We start from the raw sequence: 25,531 nt of genomic DNA on the forward strand, positions 1-25,531 counted from the left end.
AATAGTGAATGATTTTGATGGCTACCCACTTACTTTTATGATGTACCACTTTATAAGATATCAATGTTTGGGTGGGAGTTTGAGTCTTGGTGGATGACTTCTATATCACATATCATCATCCTCAACAATTATTCTCAACCAATTGAATCGCAACACTTCAATGACATCCATTTAAAATTTGAATTGTAAATAATTGTTGATCCTTCAATAATACACATTTAAAAGTTGAACCACGAACGACTTTAATGGATACCCAATTACTTTTATGTAATACCACTTTATTCGATAGTAGTTTAGACTAGATTTTGAATATTAATAGATGACTTCTATATGATATCATCATCTGGACAATTGTTCTCAACAAATTGTACCTATTGAATCACAAAGTACCACTTTATTAAATATGTATTTAGCTTTTTCCTCTTACCAAGACGAATATTTTAACGTTCACATTAAAGAAAATAAGCGAAGACATTAGCATGCAAAATAGCTATTTTTAGTATTTTAAATAAAGGGACAATCTCTTAGTGGGCTTTCATGTTAAGTGTTGACATTCTGGATTCACAAAAGGGTAGGTGACTTCTCCTCAATTCGTATAGGCTTGAACTATATCGTGCTTCAATAGATCTTATGTGAATATGAAGTATTACGTAACCAAATATGTCTTATTGTACACCATTTGTGGTTAGGGTTAAGAATTTGAAAAATAAAGTACTTGATTTTTTGTATAAATATGGGAAGGCGGAGACGAGGAAAGCCATCTCAGTGAACAAGTCAGATAATTTGATTGCTTCAACTATGGCTGCGTCTCAGAGGATTTACCACGCCTTGCTTGTTATCTTTCTGCTTGCTTACTGCATAAAGTATGCGACTCCATTGTTGACAGGTCTGTAACAGAAAAAATGATTCACAAAAGCTCTAAACATTTAGAGATGACTATTTACAAAACTAGTAATGATTGAATATTTCTAGAACTGATCTATGGGTTTTTCTCTCTTTTCTCTTCTAGATGAAAAGGGTTTTGTTGAGAAACAGAACAATGGGCCTGTGGAATTCAATGGTACTTCCCTTAAAGAGGTATGCAAATTCAAAGGAGTGATATTATCTATTATCTATTGAAATTAATCATTTTAAAAAAGAATAGAGTATATTTTTTTTTGAAAGTGGGTATTAATGATACTAAAATTTTAAAATCTATTATGTTAATTGTGTATTTTTTAATTCGGTTATGGGATTTTTTTTAGAGGTGTATTTAATCCATCATCAAATTAAAAGTTTTTCATTGTGATAATAAATTATATAAAACTTTCATGTGGGCATGACAGGATAGCATCGTGTATAGAAGGTTTCTGGATGCTGCAGCAAATGACTATGACACTGGAGAACCCAATCCAAAGCATGATCCCAAGAAGGGAAGAGGTGGCAGGCGTCCTTAAATAGCACCTTCAATACCAATTGAAGTCCTTACTAGTAATATGTCACGCAAATCAAAATAAAATAAAATGAATAAGTATATGTGTACTCCAGATTCCTATAACCATAGTTTAATACCCAACAATGTTTATGCATGAAATTTGTAAAGCGTTGGCAGTTTCTATAATCATATGATATACAGCCAAATTGTGTCTTACTGTTATGTTAGATCTCAAAGAGCAGTGACTTATCATGTGATTGAAAATTATTAGATCTTGAGCTTCATCTTGATCTTGATATTAATCTTGAGGAGAATTTACAGTCAACAGTTTGAGACTGTTATTTATATTATTATAGCATTTTCTGATCTTAGTGGTTAGTTGAGTTTTCCATTGTGTCCGTTTTTCTTCACTGCCCATTATGAAGTGAAGAAATAATTATTTGAAAACATTGACGTGTGGGTTTTTGCTGGTCTTTAACTTATTGGAAGAATGAGTCAGATATTTATTTAAAAATCTGAAGAGTCCTTTCAGACATAAAACACCATATTATGGACATGAGAAATCTTAATTGACCTATAAAGAATATTGTTGAGGCCATTTAAAATCACATTGAAATGTTTTATAACTACTATTAGTTGAATGGGGTTACAATTGAGAAATATTCCTCATACTAAAATCAACATTAGTTGGCAGAGTTTTCCACGGTTTTGTTTCCAGTCTCCTCTTCACTTTCTTCTTTTTCATGATGCATATATTTACAGTTCAATCTATAGGCTCAACATTTGACTTGAAAAACCTATAAAATCAATAATTTCACAGGAAAAAGCTGAAATGATTTGGTGGGATTTTAGGTTGTTTAGACTTCCAAAATTTTCCAGTGCAAAATCTCTCAACTGGTTGTTGTCTCCTTTGCATAGTAAGAAATCGTTCATTTTAAATTGTAACCAAAATCTTCTGTTCATATCATAAGGCTATCCATGTGTTCTGTGTTTCCAACCTTGGATAATTGTTAATTATTTTTCCTGTTTGCTTCTGTCTAGTTTGTTCCATGTCAGAAATAAGTTTTGGAGCGTTGAGAGAAAGCTTGAAAAGGATCTTGCGAGAACTAGAGAAAGGGCTTACAATCCTCATGGGTGCTGCTTTAACTTTACATTTAATTTCCAAATCCCCCATCCAATTTATCAATATGCTATAACATAGTAATAAGAAAATATACTATCTGCAAATCTTGAAGCTATGCTGAAGAAGATAAACTTTATTACGATTTTCTATAAACCGATCACCTAATGAGCATGAACAAACACACCATAACTCGTACAGGAATTCTCAGGAAGACAATCAGATCTTCTTTTTTCTCTAGATAATGTAATAGTAATAAACTATTTTCATGGTCTAACAAAGTTTTGTATGTTGAATCATATTAAAAAGGAATTTATATATAAGCATTTTTAGACCTTTTTTCTCCATATTTTTTTCCTCTTAAGATCTTGTGCAGATTAGTTTTGGGTTAAATAAATGGGACACGCTACATCGGAGACAATACAAAGTCAAACTTTTTCTTTTTTCTAAATTTTTTATTGTTTTTGACTACAAACTATGCAAATCAAACGCTGAAATTTTCAGAAAAGTCTATGATGTTTTCAATTTTTTGAAAATTGATCAACTAGTTTGTAGAGAGGATAACCACATGATATTTAAAGCCTCACCTACAAGAATTTTATGTAGAACCATACAAATATATAATCTAGAAAGTAATACAATACAAATATAGACTTTGTTTTAAGCCTTGACAAACTTGTTTCTAAATCCTATCTTGCATGAACTAATCACATGACGTGTGATAGCTGTATATTTAGAAACAAGTTTGCCAAGGCTTAAAAGAAGTCTATATCTGTATTGTGCTACTTTCTAGATTATATATTTGTATCGTTATACATAAAATTCTTGTAGGTGAGCCTTTAAATACTACCCAACGCATGCGAATTGTATTTTTCACAAATAACACAGCTTTGAAAATTTCTAGTACGACTGAATTTATGTCACACATACAGTTTGGAAAAGAGTATGCGCAATCTCAGTACTCAATAAAATAAATGTTGAATTCCTTTGTAACTGTGTCGGCTTTCATCTTCTTTTTGAATTCCTTTCTGCAGGTTTGAGGTATGTGACTTCTTTTGTATTGTTTTGAGGTATAAATGATGATGTATCTCCGTACGCTGTGGATATTAATGCTTTATAATGTGCGATAGGTGCCACTGTATTGTCTTCTTTATGGGTCTGTTGTGTTATTTTCTTTCCTTATTCCCTTCATACGTTTTGAGGTGCTGATTCATTCTTCTGTTTCTGGCGTCATGTCCTCAGTTTTCATCATCTGTATTTTGTCTTCACAACTTGCTTTGTATATTAGTCTGCACGGGATAGAATGTATAAATGGTATGAAGCTGGAGTAGTTAATAAGGCAATTAATAACCTTCAATAGAATATTGAAATTTGAGGCAAAACATTATTTTTTTGGAATGAAAGAAGTAAACTTATATTGCATGTTGTGCACAAAAATGCTCATGGTATCTTCTTAGGGTAAAGGTTTAATGAAAGGTGTATGATGTGGAAGAACAATCTATTTGAGTAAACTGAATTACTTTGAAGTGTCATTTTACAAACATGCTTTATGGTAGAAAGAAGCATTGTATATAATAGAATTCAGTGCATAAAAGTTGAATGCTTGATATTGTCACAGTTGACTTCTTGTATGACTTTCCAAAAAATTGAAGCATTGCAATGGATTGGAGCACATTAGGAAATGTTCCATATGTAGCAATCAATATTATTTGTTTCCTCTTTCCGCCCTTCAATTTGTAGGAGGGAAGAAGATAAAATCGTTAAGAAACAAATGGTTTTCTTAATTAAGGGAATGCAAAAGATGAAAGTTGAAGTATTTTAAAAGAGAGATGAAAGTAACATTGCGGACCCAAAATCAAAGTGAGATCAATAGTAGTCAAGCTTACTTTTTCTTTCTAATAATCTTGTACATATTCTTTTTCATTTTGTAGTACCATTCCAAAGAGAAAGCATGCTTTATTCGAAAGCCTTGTATGGATTTGACTCTAGAGACCACTATACATGTGAGGCCTTGTCAGTTTGTCTTATACCAATTGTGACCCTATCTAGTGTGTAGCCTTGTGATTTGTATATAGTGATAGCCCATACAGTGGTTAGTGGTAGTTGAGTATGATTGACTTGGCTTATTGGGTGTGTGGGGATAGTTTTTGATATTTGGACATCCCAATGTGGGCCATTTTAATTATCAAAAGTGATTGTAACATATGCTAGTAACTCTATGGACCTAAAGCCTGTAACACCACGCTAGGGAACTTGAGAGACAAGCCATCTAACTACAAAAAGTGCAAGTAATTTTTTAAACCAATAGGATATGGATCATTTCTAATACATAAAAAAAACACTTGTTTACAAAATTCAAATGTGAGATTACTAACCAACCTAAGTCCTCACAGATTCCTTAACATTGCTACTAAAGAAACATCATCAAACATATTTACATCCATAAAGATATACATTGAAATGTAATCATTATTAGTCTACAATCATTGTCATGTTCACATCTTAGTTTAACTTAGGTTAACCAAGTATTAGGTTATTTGAATTATCAACTCAAGACATTATTTGAAAACTGATAACTAAAGTCATAACCTCTACTAGTCTATGATAAACATTAGTTCTATTTAGAAATTAAGGCGGAGATAAATATTTATTAAGGTATGCATTGTCTTATTACTCTCCATTCATTTCAAATGTACTAAGTAAACATAAATAATTTACTAATCAACACAATCAAGTTAGTGTCTACATTCATCACATCATAACTACCCAAATTTCAAGTCTAATTTCTATGAGTTATCATTCATAATACTTTCTTTGAACATTAAATTAAAATATTATATTTTCTTTTCTTCCTATCATTTCCTTAGATACATAATAACATAACATTTCCTAGGTTCATCTTCCCTTTATCCATCAACATAAAGTGATACTTAAATAAATACCATTATTGAAATGGCATCTTCTAATTTCTCTACAATAATACAATATGTTCACTTTACTCTTTCCTTTCTTCCACCAATACCCTTCTTCCATTTACATTAATTTTTAATTCATGATACAAGTACATATAATCTAAAGATGCCTTTTAGGAGATCACATATAATATTACATTAAAATTATAAAACATTACATAGATTTTAATGTAGGTGCAACTTTGGTCAATAAGAAATCTTGAATCAACTAAAAAATATTTGATATTATTTTGTACCAATTTTTTGTTCATGAAGTAGGCATTGTTGCTTTTGGTTTGAGTTGACTGTGGTTGATATCATGTTGAGGACCTATTTTGAATCCTTACCCTAAGAGTGCATATAAGCTTTTGTGCCTCGTACCTCGACATCTATGCCATTCTTTCTCATCTTTATTTCTTCTTATTTTCATCCAACGTGGTGTGTTATTTCTTTTAGTGTGGTTTTTTGTGATCACTTGGCATCTTGAGTGTTTGGGAGTCAAATCCTTGCTCGTATTTGGACATACCTTTAAGTGTGTGTGAACAATTAATCCCCATTTCTTGGGTTTATGGTTTACTCTTCCAAGGAAGGACCAATATTATAATTAGATGCTTGACTTGCAAACTTATGGTCTAGTTAGCTATATAAGAACTTGGATTATGGCATAGGAGGTAAGATCATTAGATTTGGTAGAAGGATGGATAGAAAGTTGGGATGAGATAGTAGAAGCCCTAAATGACAAGTTTTGGACTTTGATGTAATTCATTGGCTATAACATTGAAGGTCTCACAACTAGGCATGTTGGATGTTGATACATATATTTTATCATGCGAGATGTGTAATCAATCGATGAATCTATAAAACCTATTGTCTCTTTGTTGCAATTATAAATTTTCTTCTATGTGTACTCTTGGAGATCTATTAGGTGATTGGGTCTGATATCTGTTTAGCTCTCATTTTCTTACTAGCCTTGTGCTAGGTGGTATCAAAGAAAGGTTTGCTTTCCTTATAAGTATTGGGATTGTGGAGAACCTTAATTGGATTGGTTGTAGGGTGGAAGATCTGGGATTTGACTTATAACTTACATAAGGTTACGATCTTTTAGGAACTATTATCAAGATGGTTCGAGGTAAAGGAAATGCAGATAATGCTATAATGGATATGTTGAGAAATATAGCAATGAGAATTGAAGCTGTTGGTATAACCTAGTGAAGAGGTGTACATCTTGAGGATGTTAGTGATGATGAAGAAGAAACACCTAATCCTAAACCTCAACTTGAGCTAGAACAAGATGAGGAAAGATTCCTAAGGGTTTTTTCTAGGGAAAACTCTAGACTTGGTGTTGAAGTTTCTTACTATGATGGAATACTTGAGACTAATGATGTATTGGATTGGATCTTTGAGATGGATAAGATCTTTGAGTAAGAAAGAAGTCCTAAGAATATGAAGGTTAAGATATAAGTAACCAAGTTGAAGAGTCAAGCTTTACTTTGGTGGGATCATTTTCAAATTGAAAGGAAGAAAAGAAGAAAAGAAGAAAAGAAGAAAAGAAAAGATCAAGACATAGGTAAAGATGATTGGCAAGATGAAGAAGAAGTTCCTTCCTATGGAATCCCAGGTTAATTTTTTAAGGAGAATGTTGAATCTAAGACAAAAATACATGACTATCAAAGAATACACTAAGGAATTCTACAAGTTGGACATTAGATCTAGACTTGTGGATGATGAAGCAGAGAAGATGGCTAGATACTTGAATGGTTTTAGGACATCAATTCAAGATGAGATTGGCTATGTCAAGATGGATGGTGTAGAATAAGCATATTAATATTCCTTGAAGGCTGAAAAATAATTGGAAGACAAACATGATCAAAGATAAAGAGGAAGAGGTGTTAGATTTGAAAGGAGAAGAGGAAAAACCTATAGAGAATTTAGTAGAACCAACAATGCAATTCAAGAAAAAGGGAAGACCAAATAGAAAGAAGAACTTTCTAGTAAGAGAGTTGATTACACTAGAGGTAGCTATATTGGTTACTCTAGGAATAATTGTGGTGGAAAGAGAGAAGAAAAGGTCTTAGTTTAAGGGCACTTGTTTCAAGTGTGCAGAAGGACATAGTGCCTTTGAATGCACTAATTCTAGCAAGAATATTAGACGTACTAACATTGATACTTTGGCTTGTAAAGAAGTTGTTGAATCATCGAATGAACCCATGCATGGTAAGAACTTGATTTTGAGAAGAATATTGTGGAATGAGGAATCTGATGAAAAGTCTATTCTAAGAAAGAGTTTATTGAAGACTAGATGTAAGATTGGTAGAAAGTGCTGCAAAGTAATCATCAAAAGTGGAAGTCCAAATAACTTGGCATTAGAGTAGTTGGTTAACAAATTGTAGTTGTAGAGATTGATACATTCTAAGTCTTATCATGTTGCTTGGATCCAAAAGGAGTATAAGTTACTAGTAAGTGAACAATGCCTTGTTAAATTCAAGATTGGAAATCATTATGATGAGGTCTTGCATGATATTATGCTTATGTATTGTTACCATATTCTATTGGGTAGACCTTGGTAGTATGATAGACATGCTTTTCATGATGGTACATTGAATCAGTATGGTATTTGGGCTTATGGAAAGAAACAAGTATTGTTACCTTTGGTAGAGAAACCCAATGAGAATGATTGTACCGTAATAAGATTATGTTTGGTTGAAATAAATTGGATTTATAAAATTGTGAACGAGAATAATGTTTGTTTTGCTTTAATTTGTAGGAAGACTGAGAAACAAGATGAACTTGAGTATGCACATGAGATTGAATCCTTATGTTGGAAGGACTTAATGGGAAACAAGACACTGAGAGTGGGGGTGAATTAGGATCTTGAAATTTTACTTGAATTTTTTTTTTATTGATTTCACACCTAATTCATCTAATATATTAGATCTAACATTAAAACTATAATGTTGAAATAAAATTAAAACATAACATCCATGAAAAGTTTCAACACATAACACAAATGATTTGGTTACCCAGAAACACTTCAATGTGAATGTAAACCTTGGGTGGGGATGAAACCCACAAATCTTCATTGTTGCAACAATAAAGTTACTCTATTAGGCTTACAATGTTGGTCATAATAGATTATCTACCTGGTGAAGAGTTTGCCTTGTTAAAAGCTTTAACATAGTTAAGTCTTACCCTGTTGAAGCATTTCACACTTACAATTAAACAAGGACCTTGTAACGAGATTCTAAATAGATATGTTAGGATCACTTTGTTAAGAGATTTTCTCTAACTCGATCTGTTCAAACTAATTCAGTACTTGACCCTCAATTTTCTCTAAAAGATGATTTCAGATATCCTCGGTCTAATGTCTCAATATGATCTCTTAATCTGATATCTCCATTCTATTCTTCACTTTTTATATTTCTCTATTTGATCTCTTATCAAACTTAATCTTCCTTACTCTGCTCTATCCTTGTTCACTCCTTCACTTGCACATTCACCCATTCATTACTAATCACTCGTTCACCATTTCCCCCTCTCTCTCTAGGGTTAGAGCCCTCATTAAATAGATAATCTTTGAAAGTTCTAGATAATAATCAACAACTCACAATTTATTGCTTTATCCATTTCTGTTATGATTTTCTAATTGGTCAATCTTCTTTCCTCAACATCAATACCTTCTATAAAGATACATAAAACTCCATTTTAACTATCTCTACAATCATTAAATGTTGTATATAAGTCAGCCATAATGATTTACATAGGTGTTTGTGTAATCAAAAACTCGTATGACAAAATTGGTTTTCTCAACATGTAAATGTTCTGATGCCCAGTCACAACTAACATTGGGGTACATGTAGGACCATGGTCAACAAAACTATGGCCTTAAGTGGTAGTGAAAAACCAACAAATTAGGGTCATGTTAACTTGACACATAATATTAAAGTAGTTATGGGCTTTATATCAAAAATTTGTAAGAAAAGAATTTGTAAGATATTGAATGAAGTTTCTAAACTACTAGGCCTTATCTAGAGAAAAAATTATTTGATTGGTCAAAATTTTGGATTTGAATATCGTACTACAGAAATTTTAGGGTGAACATAAAAAGTAGGTGTATGTCTAACCACTTTAATCAAAACCAAATGATAATATTTTTAAATATAATTATAGATATAAAAATTAGACTCGTGTCTAGATGTGACACATATTTTTGAGTATTTTTATTCCCAATAAATAATTAAATATGAATTTTCTACTCTAATTTTTTCAGAATAAAAAAACTCCCATGTCTAACCACCTTAACTAATTGAAAACTTTACAAAATTCTTTTTTTCTTTTCTTTTTCCTTATACTAGGTGAAGCATAGAATGTGACACAACTTTTGGATTTAAAAATGTTATACCATTTGAAAGTTAAAACTATTTTTCAATCAGTATGTCAATTAATAGTTTATAGACATCTTAATTAGAAATTAACTAATAAATACTTATCAAACTCATATTTTGACAACAATTATATCGATGGAATGTTAAGAGTGTTCTAAAAAAACCCTTTTCATTCATTGAATTTGGATGAAAAAATATTGTCAGATGGCTAGTTGAAGTCTAAATGTCAAGGAAACATGTCTCAAACACATTTTTTGAGTTGACCAAATAGGTTTTGTAAATACCAAGCCTAATCAGGCACTCAAAATGTTGCAGCAAAACACAAAATTTTAAAAATTAAGATGGTGGGAACTAATTGTACATTTTAAACCAAAAGCTTAAAAATATATTTAAATATGTTTTCCACGTTTAATCTATATAATGATATTTGAATATTATTATTTTATATTTTATTATTATATATTATTTAGCAAAATTTATTGTTATAATATTATATATGATATTAAATATGATCAAATAGCATATTAGGATCATAGTACTATATATTATTATATATTATCTATAATATTATAAATATTATCTATATATATTTATCGATGCCCGTCCCTCCATATCCATAAAATTATAGGGGTAGGGGATGCCTATAGTACATTTTAAACCAAAAGCTTAAAAAATATTTAAATATGTTTTCACATTTAAGATATAATGATATTTGAATATCATTATTTTTTATTTTATTATTATATATTTTATAACAAATTTTATTGTTATAATATTAGATAAGATATTAAATATGATTAGATAGTATATTAGGATCATTGTACTATATATTATTATATAGTATTATATATTATCTATAACATTATAAATATTATCTATATATAATAATAATAATAATATTAAATATATATTACTACATATACTACTATAAAATATATTTGAACATAGTATTAGAAATTATTACATAGTATTATATAGTTTATTAAATTACAATATGATCGATTACCATATGTCCCTAGGGACACATGTTGCGATGCAATTGGTTAAATGGGGTCGTAGGTTAGCCTACAACCCCATTCGACCCATGTGATCAATTACCAAATGTCCCTAGGGGTCTTAGGACCCCTAGGGACACATGTCATAATGAGATTGGTTGAAGGGGGTCGTAGGTTAGCCTACAACCCCATTCAACCCATATGTCCCTAGGAACAAATGTCACGATGCAATGGGTCGAATGGGGTCGTAGGTTAGCCTACATCCCCATTTGATCCATCTAATTGATTACCATATATCTCTAGGGGTCCTAGGACCCCTAGGGATACATGTTGTAATGCAATGGGTTGAAGGGGGTCATAAGTTAGCCTACAACTCCATTCTACCCATATGATCGATTACCATATGTCCCTAGGGGTCCTAGGACCCCTAGGGACACATGTCAAGATGTAATTGATCAAAGGGGGTCATAGGTTAGCCTACGACCCCTCTCTACCCATATGATATATCCCTAGGGGTCCTTGGGGACACATTTTGTAATGCAATGGGTTGAATGGGCTCGTAGGTTAGCCTATGACCCCATTCAACCCATGTGATCAATTATCATATGTCCCTGGGGGTCCTACGACTCCTAGGGACACATGTCACAATGCAATGGGTTGTAGGTTAGTCTATGACCCCATTCAACCCATGTGACTGATTACCAAATGTCCTTAGGGGTCCTGGGACACATGTCATGATGCAATGGGTCAAATAGGGTCATAGGTTAGCATAAGAACCTATTCAACCTATGTGATTGATTACCATATGTCCTTACATGTGGTAGGATCTCTAGGGACACATGTCATGATGCAATGGGTCGAATGGGGTCGTAGGTTAACTTATGATGTCATTCGACCCATGTGATTGATTACCATGTCCCTAGGGGTCCTAGGACCACTAAGGACACATGTCTCGATACAATGGGTCGAATGGGGTAGTAGGTCAGCCCCAACCCCATTCAACCCATGTGATCAATTAACATACCCCTAGGGACACATGCCATGATGCAATGGGTCGAATGGGGTTGTAGGTTAGCCTACAATCCCATTTGAACCATGTGATCGATTACCATATGTCCCTAGGGTTCCTAGGACTCATAGGGACACATGTCATGATGCAATGGGTTGAATGGGGTCGTAGGTTACCCTACAACCCTGTTCAACCCATGTGATCAATTTTCATATGTCACTAGGGGTTCTAGGACCCCTAGGAACACATGTCAGGATACATTGGCTTGAATTGGGTCGTAGGTTACCCTATGACCCCATTCGACCCATATGATCAATTGCCATATGTCCCTAGGGGTCCTAGGATACCTAGGGACACATGTAGGGATGCAACGGGTCAAATGGGATTGTAGGTAAGCCTACGACCCCATTCGACCCATGTGATCAGTTACCATATGTCCCTAGGGGTCCTAGGACCCACAGGGACACATGTTGTGATGCAATGGGTTGAATGGGGTCATAGATTATCCTACAACCCCATTCAACCCATGTGATTGATTACCATATGTCCCTAGGGGTCCTAGGATCCCTAGCGACACATGTCATGATGCAATGGATCGAATGAGGCCATAGGTTAGCCTACAATCCCATTCAACCCATGTGATCGATTACCATATGTCCTTAGGACCCCTAGGGAAACATGTCACGATGTAATGGGTTGAATGGGGTCATAGGTTAGCCTACAACCCATTCGACCCATGTGATCAATTACCATATGTTAAATATTTTCCACCTATTATTTCTTTGATTATAGTTGATCTTATTGACTTATTTTCATGTTGGAAATTATTTATCATTTCAAGGATATTATTCATAGCCTAGGTTGATTATATGGTTATGATCAAATAATAGAATTACTTACTACATTTCTTTTTGTTGGTAGGAAATCATGATTTTCCATCTAAATCAAAGTAGTGTGTCTCAAAATGCATTCCTATGGCTTACTCATCACATGATAGTCCCTATCTATGGATCCTTGTTGTCATCTTCAAAGTTGGGTGAGATATCGGTATAACATATAGAGATCAAGTTTATCACTATGCGGAGAAGACATATTGTCAATATGGGGATAAGCAATAAAGAAAGGTGTATTGCTATAACCGTTAATGATTATCGTTAAGCAGGGAGATGAGGTTTTTGTTATAGTGATCAGAAATGAAGTGGGTTGTATCACTATATAATATGTTGATAAGTGCTTTCGATGATCAAAGAAAGGAAGTTTATTTTGTAATGATTAACGATAAGATTAGTTGATCGCTATGTATTTTAACAATAAAACAATGTGATTCTCAAAAGGGTTCACTATTACCTATAGCGATGGATCAAAGTCAATTGCAAATTACATTTGGAGAATAATGTACATAGTGATGAGCAATGGGCATTTGTATATTGCTATGTATTATAGACATAATCATCCTAAATATATGTCTAATGTGTATTTTCATCCATTAATATTAAATTATTTTATAATTTATAATTTATTCTTTTATGTTAAATAATTATCACTAATAAATATAGTCCTCACATATTTTGATTTTGTACCCTCCCATTTATTATTTAGATTATATTTTATTGCACCTTTCTTTGGTGCTATTACTAATTAAAACTAAAATGAAGTTTACAATGATCTATAGAAGGTCATGTTCTATGTTCTTAGAATTTTCCATGACATAATATTTGGGATCTCCACATTGATTAATTGGGTGTATTTATCTATAATGGCAATATTTCTTTTTTTGTGGCAATGAATGATAGACATTTGGTCTATGTGTTTGTATATAGGTTTGATATAATTTTATTTTAAAATATCTAAATTAGGTAGCTCATATAATGGCTGAAAAATAACCATGAATTAACCTTTAATGAAGAGAATTTTCCTAATGTCTTGAGTGAAAATAATGACCCAAATCCAATTCCTAACCTCCCAAAATACTACTTGTTTCATTGCCAACATTAACAAAAGAGCTTGCATCAAAAGACAACTTGATGCAAGTGGTGTTGGTCTAATTCTTCTACAAGAAATAAAGATCTTTCTTTCTTCTACTAATGACATCTTCTCCAAATGGAATAAATTGAATTTCATTTCACAAGCACCACAAGGGGCCTTTGGTGAGCTACTCCTTTTATGGAATCCTAAAATGATTCACGTGAGTATTGTTTCATCTCATTTTCACTGGCAATTGTTTGAAGTGTCCTCTTTTGATATCCAATTCATGTTACACAACATTTATGATCAACACTCCACCAAGGCAAGCTTTAGCTTAGTCTTTCCCACTCTTTTCAACAATTATCCATACATAAGTTCCTTCTTAGAGGGGACACCAATGTTGTTAAATCTCTTGCTGAAAAGGTTGGTGGTATTTTCTCGCCAATAACAGTTATTGAGGACTTTTCATTCTTCATTCATGATAATGGCCTCATGGGTATTCCAGTCTCTAATGGTACATTCACTTGTTGAAATAGATGTAAGGGCTTTATTACATTTATGAAATATCTTAAGATAGATTTATCCTATCGAGAGATTCATATAAACCAAATGTAAAGTTGGAATCACACATCCTGCATTTCATTTCTTCGGATCATTCAGTAATTTCACTTTTGATCAATGATACCACCATTCCAAGCATAAAGTAAAAATCCTTCACATTTGAGAAGATGTGGTTTAGACATTCATATTTTCTTCCTTCTCTCAAACAATGGTGGAAATCTGCTCCATTTGTGGATGGTACACGAATGTATCAATTTCATATGAAGCTTCTCGACGTTCAAACCAAATTACATGCCTGAAATAAAGTAGTTTTTAAGGACATTTTTAATGAGAAGGTTCGAGTGGAGAAAGAAAGAAATGACATTCATGACATTTTTATTCAACAAGGACTCTTAGCCAACCTCTTTGAAAGGCAAAAATCTTTGTAAGAAGAATGAACAAAGCTATCACACAAAGAGGAAATTTAGTAGCAACACAAATTGAGGGAGATATGGCTAAAGGATGGTGATAAGAATACTTCCTTTTTTCATACTATTGCTAAGGTTAAAAAGGCCACTAATACTATCATTTCCATTTAATCTTCATCAGCAGGTGCTCTTCTCTCTAACCAAGCATATATTGAGCAAGAGGTAATACATTATCTCTCAAATCTTCTAGCTCCTACTACCTTAAAATCTATTATTTCAATGGCTTCAACATCTACCTCCCTTCTTCAATTTATTTTGAGCTTAGTAACAACAGAGACAACATTTTAATAAAATAATTCACAATGAATGAAGTTAGAAAGGTGGGTTTTCACTTCCTCTAGATAAAGCTCCTTGTTTGGATGGATTCATTACAATATTTTTTCAAAAAGCATGGGAATTCATTGGTTTTGACTTGCTCCTTGTACTAGAAGAATCTAGGAAAATTGGTGCAATGTTAAAAACCTCAATCCAATGAACATTACATTTATATCTAAAAGTTGATAATCCACACACATTTACATAATTTAGACCTATCACATTGTGCAATACAATTTACAAAATTTTCAAAAAAGCAATTTATATGAGACAACAACATTTAATTTTGAAGCTTGTTTCATTGCAACAAGGAGAATTTCTTTTGGGATGGGAAACAAATGATGGCATTATGGTTGCACATGAGGATCTCCATACAATCAAGAAGAATAAACTTCAAGCCTATGTAATTAAATTAGATATGCTTAAAGTTTATGATAAAGTCAAATGGGATTTCCTCCTCTCCATTCTCCAATCCTTTTTTTTCTATAAATGTTGCAAGTGGGTCATGGCTTGTGTTAAAGTTGCTAAATTCTATATTATTATCAATGGCGATTCCATAGGTTCCTTCGATAGCACACAAGGAATCTGTCAAGGTGATCCCCTCTCTTTGGTTCTATCTACTCTTATGGTTGAAGAGCTTACTAGGGCTATTTCTAATGCCCATAATATTGGTCACTAGAAGCAATTTTCAATCCCAAATACTTCCATATCTCTTACATATTCCTTATTTGTGGATGCTACCCTTTTCTTTTCCCACTTGAATGTTAGTTTAATTGAAGACATCAAATATATAATATAAAACTATGTGAAGAAGCATTAGGTGAAAGTATTAATCACAAAAAATACACAATGTATATTTTCAATGTCATGTATTCGATAAAGAGAAAGACATTTTAAATCTTCAGGTTTTAGCAAGCCTCACTTCCAAGCTCCTATCTTAGAATCCAATTTTTTTATGGGAGTTAACAAGCCATACTATTGGAAGTCTACTCTAGAAATAATTAAATTAAAAAACCTCATCTTGGAAAGTGAGATGTCTCTCTTTCTTGTTAAAACTTGTTGTGCAACTATTCTGAATTACTTTATTTTTGTCCTCAAGGCTTTGAATTTCATTATCAAGGAAATGGAAAAGATAATATTATTGGAAATTTGGCTAAGGTAGATATTAATGTTTTCATTTATGGAAACATATTTTTAGCATGAAGAAGGCAAACTTTGAAGTTGAAGTTATGACATTCATATCTAGAAAATTGTCTAAGTATCAGTTAGTTTATCTACAAGAGAAGATACTATTTTGATGTGTAGTTGACAGAGACATTATTGATATGTGTGCAGTTAGGTATGCACACTACAAAATGTCAGGATGATGCATTCAAGTGCGCGAGTTAGTATGGTCAGTATAGAAGGAGATATAACATTTTTACCAATTGTGGCATTATACAAACAAGAATAGAGTATGACAAGAAATGGATAATTACGAATTGAGGAATTATTTTTTTTACAAAATAATTACTTAATTAATTAGGGATGACATCCTAGATGTTATCCCTAAGATAAAAAGTTGTAATGGTATATTTTGTTGAGCATGTGAAAGCTTAAAGGTCATCTAGATAATATTTTGAGAATTAGAAAGGTATAAAGGAATGCTTGTAAGTGTAAAGTAAAGTGTGCTTCTTATGAAGACTAAAAGAATATTCTATTGATGTGAATTATGATGTATGATTACTGGTATCTGAGTTTTTTGAAGAGCAACAAGAGTTATATCAAATATTGAAGATATTAGTAGCAATAAAATAAGTTTTTGTATCTGTAACACCCTACCAAGGGATCCAAAAGAATTAACCTAAAGTTTTACTAAGTTTTCCAAACATTTTTTTTTTGAAAGAAAGAATAACATACACATCAAACATAGAGTAGTGGAAGCAATAACATACAATCATATAGAAGCAAACATAATAGATTACATTCCTTGAGGATCCCAAGACATTGAGTCACATTTAAGTTTAGTAATACTAAATATAATAAATCATACATTTACATAAAAGAATAATTAAAAGTCCAAGTCCATTTAAATAATATACATTTTTTTCGAATGTCACTTGGCAATAAAATTCAAAATGCTCAATCATCCACTGTACATGTCACAGGGTATGAAAGGCTAAACAGTATACATTTATAAAGATAGATTACATCATCCTTTTCAAATCCATGAACAAATATAGTACAATAAGTAAATGTCATCCATCATAAAGATATAACCATCCATCATAATACGCGAGAATAGAATGAAAAGAAATATAGAAAAAGAACTCCAGCCACGACATCAACAGACAGATCTCAATGGTAAGAGTAAAAAGCACTACCACCTGACTACGTGGTAACCCAAAAAGGCCCACTCCCACCGCACTGAGGAGATAGTCTCAAGTCCCAAATAGGATATCAATTCAAAAATAAAAAGTAATCTCCAAGTCCAAGAAAACCCAAAAGTAATCTAACTCAAAGGTCCCAAGATAAATCAACATCTAGACCCAGAGGCACACAAAGACACGTAGGAAATCTATACTACTAGTGGGCAAGTGTCATCGCACAAACCAACTCTAGGGTTATAGGTGACTAGTCTTTTAGTCCTTTAGCCCCCTAGTGACTCTATGCAACACTAGTATCCTTTTTTACTAACAAGGCATACTAACGAGTCAACTCTAAGGTTACCTAGTTAGTCTTTTAACCCTCTAGCCCCTTAGTGACTTTTTGTGGTAACAATATCTTATTAAATTTATTTTAAACCCATTTAATGAAATGCTATCACTTATTAAACTACTTACAATGGGTTACCCTGGTAGCCAACTTGGGCCCTAGCTTCCATTGCGAGCCACTTCCCAACTTAACACACAGATTACCTACCCTAGGCTCATAAAAGTACAAATCAAAGAATCATAGATTTCACCTTAGTCCTATACAAGTGACTGGAAAGCATCAAAAGATAATTCACAATAACCCATCATTTCTTTACATGCAACTGGAAAAAATCCCCAAAAATACTAATCAAAGACTAAAAAAGGTTAAGTAAAATATCTCATAACATGCATCTTGTTATTCCACAAGGACACTGAAAGCAAGAACCAACAATATAATCAACCTCATCATAGAGCATACAAACACATGACCATAGTTGAGTTTAAAAGATCAAAGATCAAATCAGAATAATACCATAACCACAAAACTCCCAAGCCTTTGCTAGACGTCCTAAAATTGGTCAACATTCTAGTCAAATCAAACCCAAAACATAGACAACATATAGATAACAGAGTAGTTTCATAGTGTAGTTTAGATTTGAAGGCACATAGTTGAGTTAACAGTAAGGTTTCAGTTTCCAGTTTAATATATGTTTCAAGTAAATAAGATTCACAGTTCACCCTTAAAATTGACTCATTCTTATATTTAAATAATTGCACAATTACCCTTATTCGAAAATAATTTAAAGGTAATTATTTACTTAATTATTCAAATAATAATCATTGATTATTAAATAGAATACTCGCAATCCCATAAAAAAAATCAATTTATCAAAATAATAATAACAATAGATATAATTAATTATTATTAATTGAAATAAGTTCAATAAAAATCTAAATTAGTAAATTTAATAACTATAAATTAAAATTCTTAATATTTAATATTTATTGATAATTAATAAATTTAATAAGTATTAACAAAACTTTTAATAAATTTTATTAATAAATAATAATTAAAATTTATTAGTAAATACTAATTAACATTTAGATTTACAAAATTTAATGACAATTTAAAAAATTGCAAAACACAATAAATTTATGCATTTTAGGCTCGCCAGCCTAGAGTGTCGTGCGACCTCTTTTATAAGCTATTGGTCATAGTGGGCCTATGACCGCATGAGTAGTAAATGTTGCTGTTGTTGCCGCAGTTCACACTACGGTCAGTGCAGCCTTGAATATGACACGAAGGGAGGTGGGATAAAACTTGTCTTCCCTCCATTTATTATATAATTTTTTAAAAAAAATTTCTTTTTTGATAAATATAAAAATTTATAACAGTTTCCAAGAATGTCCTCCCCTCATATTAAATTTTTAATAATTAATTAAATTTTTTTTATAAAAGTTCTAGCAATACTCAGATAGGGAAAATACGACCAACCAGTTGAATTTTTAATTTAAGTTTTCCTTTTCAAATCAAAACCCTTCCCAGTTTAAATTCCAATTTGTAAAATCACTAAACAAGGATTCTATGATGTTTTAATCTTTACATATACAAAATAATCAACATGCATACTAGTAATTTACAATATTGAAATATTCATCACAAAGAAATTTGGATAAACAATTCATAGTCATGAAGAAGATAAGAATATAACATAATTAATTGGATGAATCAAAACACAAGTATCTACTTGGTTTTGATGCTAAAATCACTAACACCCAAAAGATTTGTGAGAGAAATTTCTTCTCTTAGAATCTTCTCTCTGAATATTCCTTCTCCAAAATTTATGATTCCTTCCCAAAACTTTAGTCCCTCAAAAATGAACCCTTAATGTTGATAAGGAGTTCTCTCTTAAATTCAAGGCACTAATTGTGTGATTAGTCGAGAGAACTCCTTGCTCACAACTCTATAACTCTTAATCATCTTTCTTTTATGTTTTCATGCACACTTTATGCAATTAAAAATATCTTTATTAAATTTACTTGCTTTGTCTTTTTAATTAATTTATTAAATTTTAATCTCATGCATACTTTATGCAATCTTAAAACTCTTTAATAAATTAATATCTTTTCCATTATTCAATTTATTTTCAAAATGTTAATAGATAAAATATTTATTAACTTAATTAATAATAATATTTAACATTTATTTAAAAATGGACTCCTAAATATATTATTATTAAATTAAATAAATAATATCACATTCTAAAATTAAACTTATAATTTTATCTTTAAATTTAGTTCTTTTTATTTAATTAATTTCCCAATTAATTAAATATTAAAAATATCATACTAATTTTCCATTAAATTAAATCATTAATTTAATATTTTAATCTAACTTAATTAGTTGATAAAAAACCAAAGACCTATATGATGAAATATGAAAACCCATCATAGAAAAACACATGATCAAACTAAAGGATTATAATCATGAATTTACGTCATATGACACATTCATAAGGTAATCAACTCAGATACTTGTCCTAATTTTCTAAGAAAATTGGGTTTAAAGATTATGATTTGGACTTAAGAATTTATCTCCCCTCTCTTACCATTGAGATAAAGCGATTGGGTACGCTCATTTGAGCAATTTAGGGAAGTTGATAACTAGTATCTGCAATCTACATAAAATCCACACATGTACAAACAAGTTATTCTAAACTAAACATGCAATGGAAGGAAGTGGTGTATTGTTTAGATCACGACTAGCAGGTGACTATGAATCCTTTCCTTAACCACATTAGAAATGTCATACATAAAGAAAACATACACGCACACCATACACATGCAGTATGGGGTAAGCATCCATCAAAAAATACATATGATAGTTGATCTAACTAATCATTATCAAATAACTGAAATCACTAAAATAATCACCATCAAAGTATAGTCATGCATACATGGAGTATAGAGTATTGTTGTAGTTCTACAATGTATGTCCCATTTCCTTTCAGGAAATGGAGACCCCTTACTTTTCAAAGGTTTTTGGACTCCTAAAATTAGGATCCTAGTCATCTTGAAGTTCACAAAAAACCCCTAGTTCATGTTTGGGTCCTGCCAAAAAGCTCGAAGATCAAAATCAATCAAAAATTCAATAGAAAAGCTAAGTATTGATGTTTTAGCACACTTGGTATACTACGTGAACTGTGCTAATGCGCTAAAGTGAAGAAATGTTTAAAAGTCGCAGCTATGCAACTGCGAACCACCCAACACAAGGATACCCCAGGGACCTATAAAGCTCCCCCCTCCCACTCTTCATTTTACCTCGTCTCCTATTTGCCTTCAATTCTCTTGAACTATGCAGCTCTACACCTCCCAGTTCTGTAGCTCCGCATCAACCAAGGTGTGGCACCCTCCCCACCTTGCCTATTAAACACACAAAACCCTTAAGAGGTGAGTAGTAGTGCACCTAGTATGGTGTGCAACTGCGCATCACCCCCCAAGACTTTGAAAATTAAAAAAACAAAACAAAAAAAATACAAAACCTCCCAAGATGGGTGCACAATAATGCACCTAACTTCATGCACTACTACCCACCCGGTGCTTCATAAAGCGTAAAAACCTTAAAAAATGAAAAAGAAAGGGTTAGATGTGCACTAGCACACGTAACTTGGTGCGCTTGTGTGCACCAAAGCACAAAAAACTTTAGAAACTCACTTTAAAAGAAGTCTCGAGATATGTAAGGTGCACACTAGCACACCTCATGAGGTGCGCTAGTGCACACTTTATATATTGGAATTTCATGTTGAAAATATGCACATTAGGCAAACCTATTAGGTGTGCCAAGTGCACCATAAGGCCTTTGAGGCTAAAATGGGTTTTTTCTATGTTTTCAAGCAGTGCCACTTTGTAAATTTTATGCAACTCAACTTTAGGGTTTCAATTTATCATATTCTAAACTAATGGTTGTCCCTTTGTGTAGAATGGCATCCTCTTCAGCTTCCATGAGCAAGAATATGGCACCGAAGCCCGTCATCTTCATGTTCCAAGGTGTTCATCTAGACAAATCAAGGTTTCACGATGATAACTCAAAAATTAGAGATGCACAGTTAGGACACACAAATTTGGGAGAATTATTGAAGATATGTAAAAAACCCATTAAGAGATTTGCTATGGTTTCTGCTTTGATTCATTTAGGTTTAGTGAATGCAGCATCTCACTTAGTCTTAGTGCAATCTTTCGAGCTCGTTATGACACTTGCACAAAACTTTGTCCCTGAAGAGAGGGTTGTTAAGAGTGTTACATGAGAGATCATTCTCAATCTATGACCTAACAACATTGAGAAAGTATTCCATCTCCTGAGGGTAGATCAATTTATCAGGTTAACCTATGAGGTAGCAGAGACATGGTATAGAGAGCACTTACAAGAGGCTTCTGAGATCATCCAATCCTCTTATCTTACAGAGAATAATTTTTTGGGGAAGATAATCAATAAAGAGGACATGAAAAGGGGATATGTGAAGGAAATATTGGTTACTCAATCATACTTTTGAGTAGAGTAATGGGTCTACCAGTAGTCGAGCACCTAAATATCTTCATGGTACATTTTATTGAGACTATCAAGATGGAAAAGATGTTGTTGGATACAATTGTTCAATTGTGTGTTGTCTTTGATGTCACACAAATGTCATATCAGTCATTAGATAGTGTCTACCGAGCTCAGAAGGTCAGCAAAGCAAAGGATAGTGTCTACCGAGCTCAGAAGGTCAACAAGGCAAAGGATAGTGTCTACCGAGCTCAGAAGGTCAACAAGGAAAAGGACAATGTTTACCGAGCTTTCAAGGTAATCAAAGAAATTTAGTTCATACCGAGCTCACTCGGTAATCGAAGAAAATGTGATAGAAACAACTCATACCAAGCTCACTCGGTCATCATAGGTAATTTGGAAGAAACAATTCTTACCATGTTCACTCAGTCATCAAAGGTAATTTGGAAGATTCTGTTCTTACCGAGTGAATTCGGAAGCCAAAGAATTTTAAGGATATTGTAATGTTAACCGAGTCAATAAGGTTAACTCTAGAAATTATTGGTAGTATTTACCGAGTAGGGTCAGCCAGTAAAGGATTTCATTGTCTTATGAAATAACGTTTATTTTTTTAATAGTAATATCTGTAGCCAATTGATGAATGGTTTATTGGTAAATGTAACATGTAAATGGGCTGACTTGATAATCTGAATGGTATAAGTAAGAGGTCAAGTTGCAAATTCAAAAGAGTATGGTGTGGAGGTATGAGAAGTTAATGTGATATGAAGACTGATTATTGTGGAAGCAAATTTGAAAGATGATCAGAGATCATTGAGGAGTAGTAGAGTCATATTTGACCAAGGAGGATCTAATGATACTGAACAGAGACCTATATCCAAAAAATTCAATTGCATCTTGTTCAAGTCAATTCATTGTTACTTTCTAACCATTGTAGCAATGATTTCAAATCTCTTAACAGAGTTGGTTTAACAATCATTTAGTAAATCCTCTAAAAAGGTGACAGTTCAGTTGATTAAATCCTAACAGGGTGATTAAATCCTCTAATAGGGTCACACCTAACAGTGTGTATTGTAACCTTTAATAGGGTTGGCTCCTAATAGGGCTCACTTCAGAAGAGTGAAAAATTGGTGACTAGTTACTTGGTGGTTTTTCCCATATTGGGTTTCCACGTTAAATTTGGTGTCTCTTGTGTTCATTTTGTTTTTAGTTACATGTATGAATGCTTGAAGATAAGTAATAGTTTAATTTACCGAGTTACAACATTTTTTTACCAAGTATCAGCAGTAACCAAATCTTTAAGACATCTAAGGGATTTGTGGATTAAATTTTGTTAGTAACTGATTCACATCCCCCCCCCTCAGTTACTCTATCTTTAATTCCAACAATTGGTATCAAAGATTTTGGTGCTTACAGGAAGAGATTTCAAGGATCTAAGCTAAAGATCAAGATGTCTTACAAAATGGAAATTCCAAGACTTAATAGGGACAACTTTTTAGCATGGCAAGGATTGATGAGGCTTCATTTAGCTTCCATTGGTGATACAGGGCTGCAGTACCTTGATGAAAAATATGAAGAACCTTTTGGTACATTATCTATCAATGATATTGCTGAAAAGAAGACTCACAATAACATGATGATAGATATAGCATCTACTCTGAGTTATGAAGAATTTGATGACATCAAGGATTGCAAAATTGCCTTTGAAATGTGGAACAAGTTGAAAGAAATCTATGGAGGAGATGATAATGTGAGAAGAGCCAAAGTAGAAAGTTTGAGAGGACAATTTTACCAAATGAGGATGAGAGAGGATGAAAACATTGCAAAGTATGTTGAAAGAGTTAAAGCATGTGTTAGTGCAATCAAAGCATCTGGAGGAGACATCAGTGATGAGACAATTATAATTAAAGTTCTTAGAACTCTACTTCCCATTTATGCAATCAGAGTTTCTGTAATTTAAGAAAGGAGATGTGAGGCAAATTATAAAATAAATTTAGAGGCCATAGTTGGAAGATTGACTGCATTTGAGCTAAACAACTATGACAAATATGTTCTAGCTGCCAAGAATGTTGAATCAGCATTTGAAGCCAAGATTTCACTCAAAGAAAAAGGGAAAAAGATGAAGGAACCACAATTAGAAAGTGATGAAGAATCAGAACAAAGTTCAGATAGTGATCTTGAAGTGGTTGAAGCTCTACTAGCAAGAAAATATTCAAGAGGCAAAGGAAAATACAAAGGTAAAGTTCCTCTAATCTTTTTCTCTTGTGAAGAAATTGGACATATTGCTGCTAGGTGCCCAAATAAGTAGAACAAAGATGAGAAGAAAGGTCACAAGTACAATGGCAAGAAAGACTTCAAATCATTCAAAAGATACAAAGTTTATCAGATGGATGTCAAGTCAGTATTTCTCAATGGCATATTGGAGGAAGAAGTTTACATTGAGTAGCTTGAAGGTTTTGTTGATCCAGATAAGAAGGACATGGTGTGCAAATTGCATAAAGCATTATATGGTCTGAAACAAGCCCCTAGAGCATGGTATGAAAGATTGCATAACTATCTTATTTAGATTGGTTTTCAAAGAACTAATGACAATAGGAGTTTGTACATAAAGGAAGGACCAAATAATAAGATTGTTTTGGCAGAAATATTTGTAGATGATACTTTGTTCACAGGAAATGATGATCTTTGTAAAGAATTTTCAGAACAAATGAACAAGGAATTTGAAATTTCAATGTTTGGTGAGATCAAATCCTTTTTTGGTTTTCAAATTCAACAGAATAAGAATGTCATCTACATCACTCAATCTAAATACATCAAGGAGATACTAAAAAATTTTGGTATGGAAGATTGCAAACCAGTTGGGACTCCTATGTGTACTGGATTAAAACTCACCAAGGATGATGAATCAAAGAAAGTGGATCCGACATTGTATAGATCTATGATTGGAAAGTTGCAATATGTAGTGCACACAAGACCAGACATTTCCCTTGCAGTAGGGATTGTAGCAAGATTCTTAGCAAAACCAAAAGAAAATCACATGATGGCAATCAAAAGGATCATGAGATACTTAAAAAGAACTAAAGAATATGGATTATGGTATAAAATTGGAGGAAAACTAGATTTAAAGGTGTTCACTG

The 25,531-nt window shown here is 32.6% G+C and overlaps 1 protein-coding gene across 1 annotated transcript; it reads left to right on the top strand.

Annotated features, from left to right (window-relative positions):
* The first annotated feature begins 751 nt into the window (after positions 1–751).
* LOC149569073 (uncharacterized) lies at positions 752–1,782 on the top strand. Its single transcript, XM_089817692.1, has 3 exons — positions 752–886; positions 1,010–1,077; positions 1,326–1,782. Exons 1-3 carry the CDS (start codon positions 799–801, stop codon positions 1,434–1,436), a joined length of 267 nt encoding a protein of 88 aa, XP_089673818.1. The 5' UTR covers positions 752–798; the 3' UTR covers positions 1,437–1,782.
* Positions 1,783–25,531: the final 23,749 nt, after the last annotated feature.

Source organism: Cupressus sempervirens, chromosome 3 (assembly GCF_028749045.1).
Source record: "Cupressus sempervirens isolate cs-2001-9-10 chromosome 3, ASM2874904v1, whole genome shotgun sequence".
Classification (NCBI taxonomy): domain Eukaryota; kingdom Viridiplantae; phylum Streptophyta; class Pinopsida; order Cupressales; family Cupressaceae; genus Cupressus; species Cupressus sempervirens.

Coding starts and splice junctions, on each gene's coding strand:
- LOC149569073 (XM_089817692.1), top strand. CDS start 799: ATGGCTGCGTCTCAGAGGATTTACCACGCCTTGCTTGTTATCTTTCTG. Junction 887..1,009: donor TGCGACTCCATTGTTGACAG/GTCTGTAACAGA, acceptor TTTCTCTTCTAG/ATGAAAAGGGTTTTGTTGAG. Junction 1,078..1,325: donor ATGGTACTTCCCTTAAAGAG/GTATGCAAATTC, acceptor TGGGCATGACAG/GATAGCATCGTGTATAGAAG.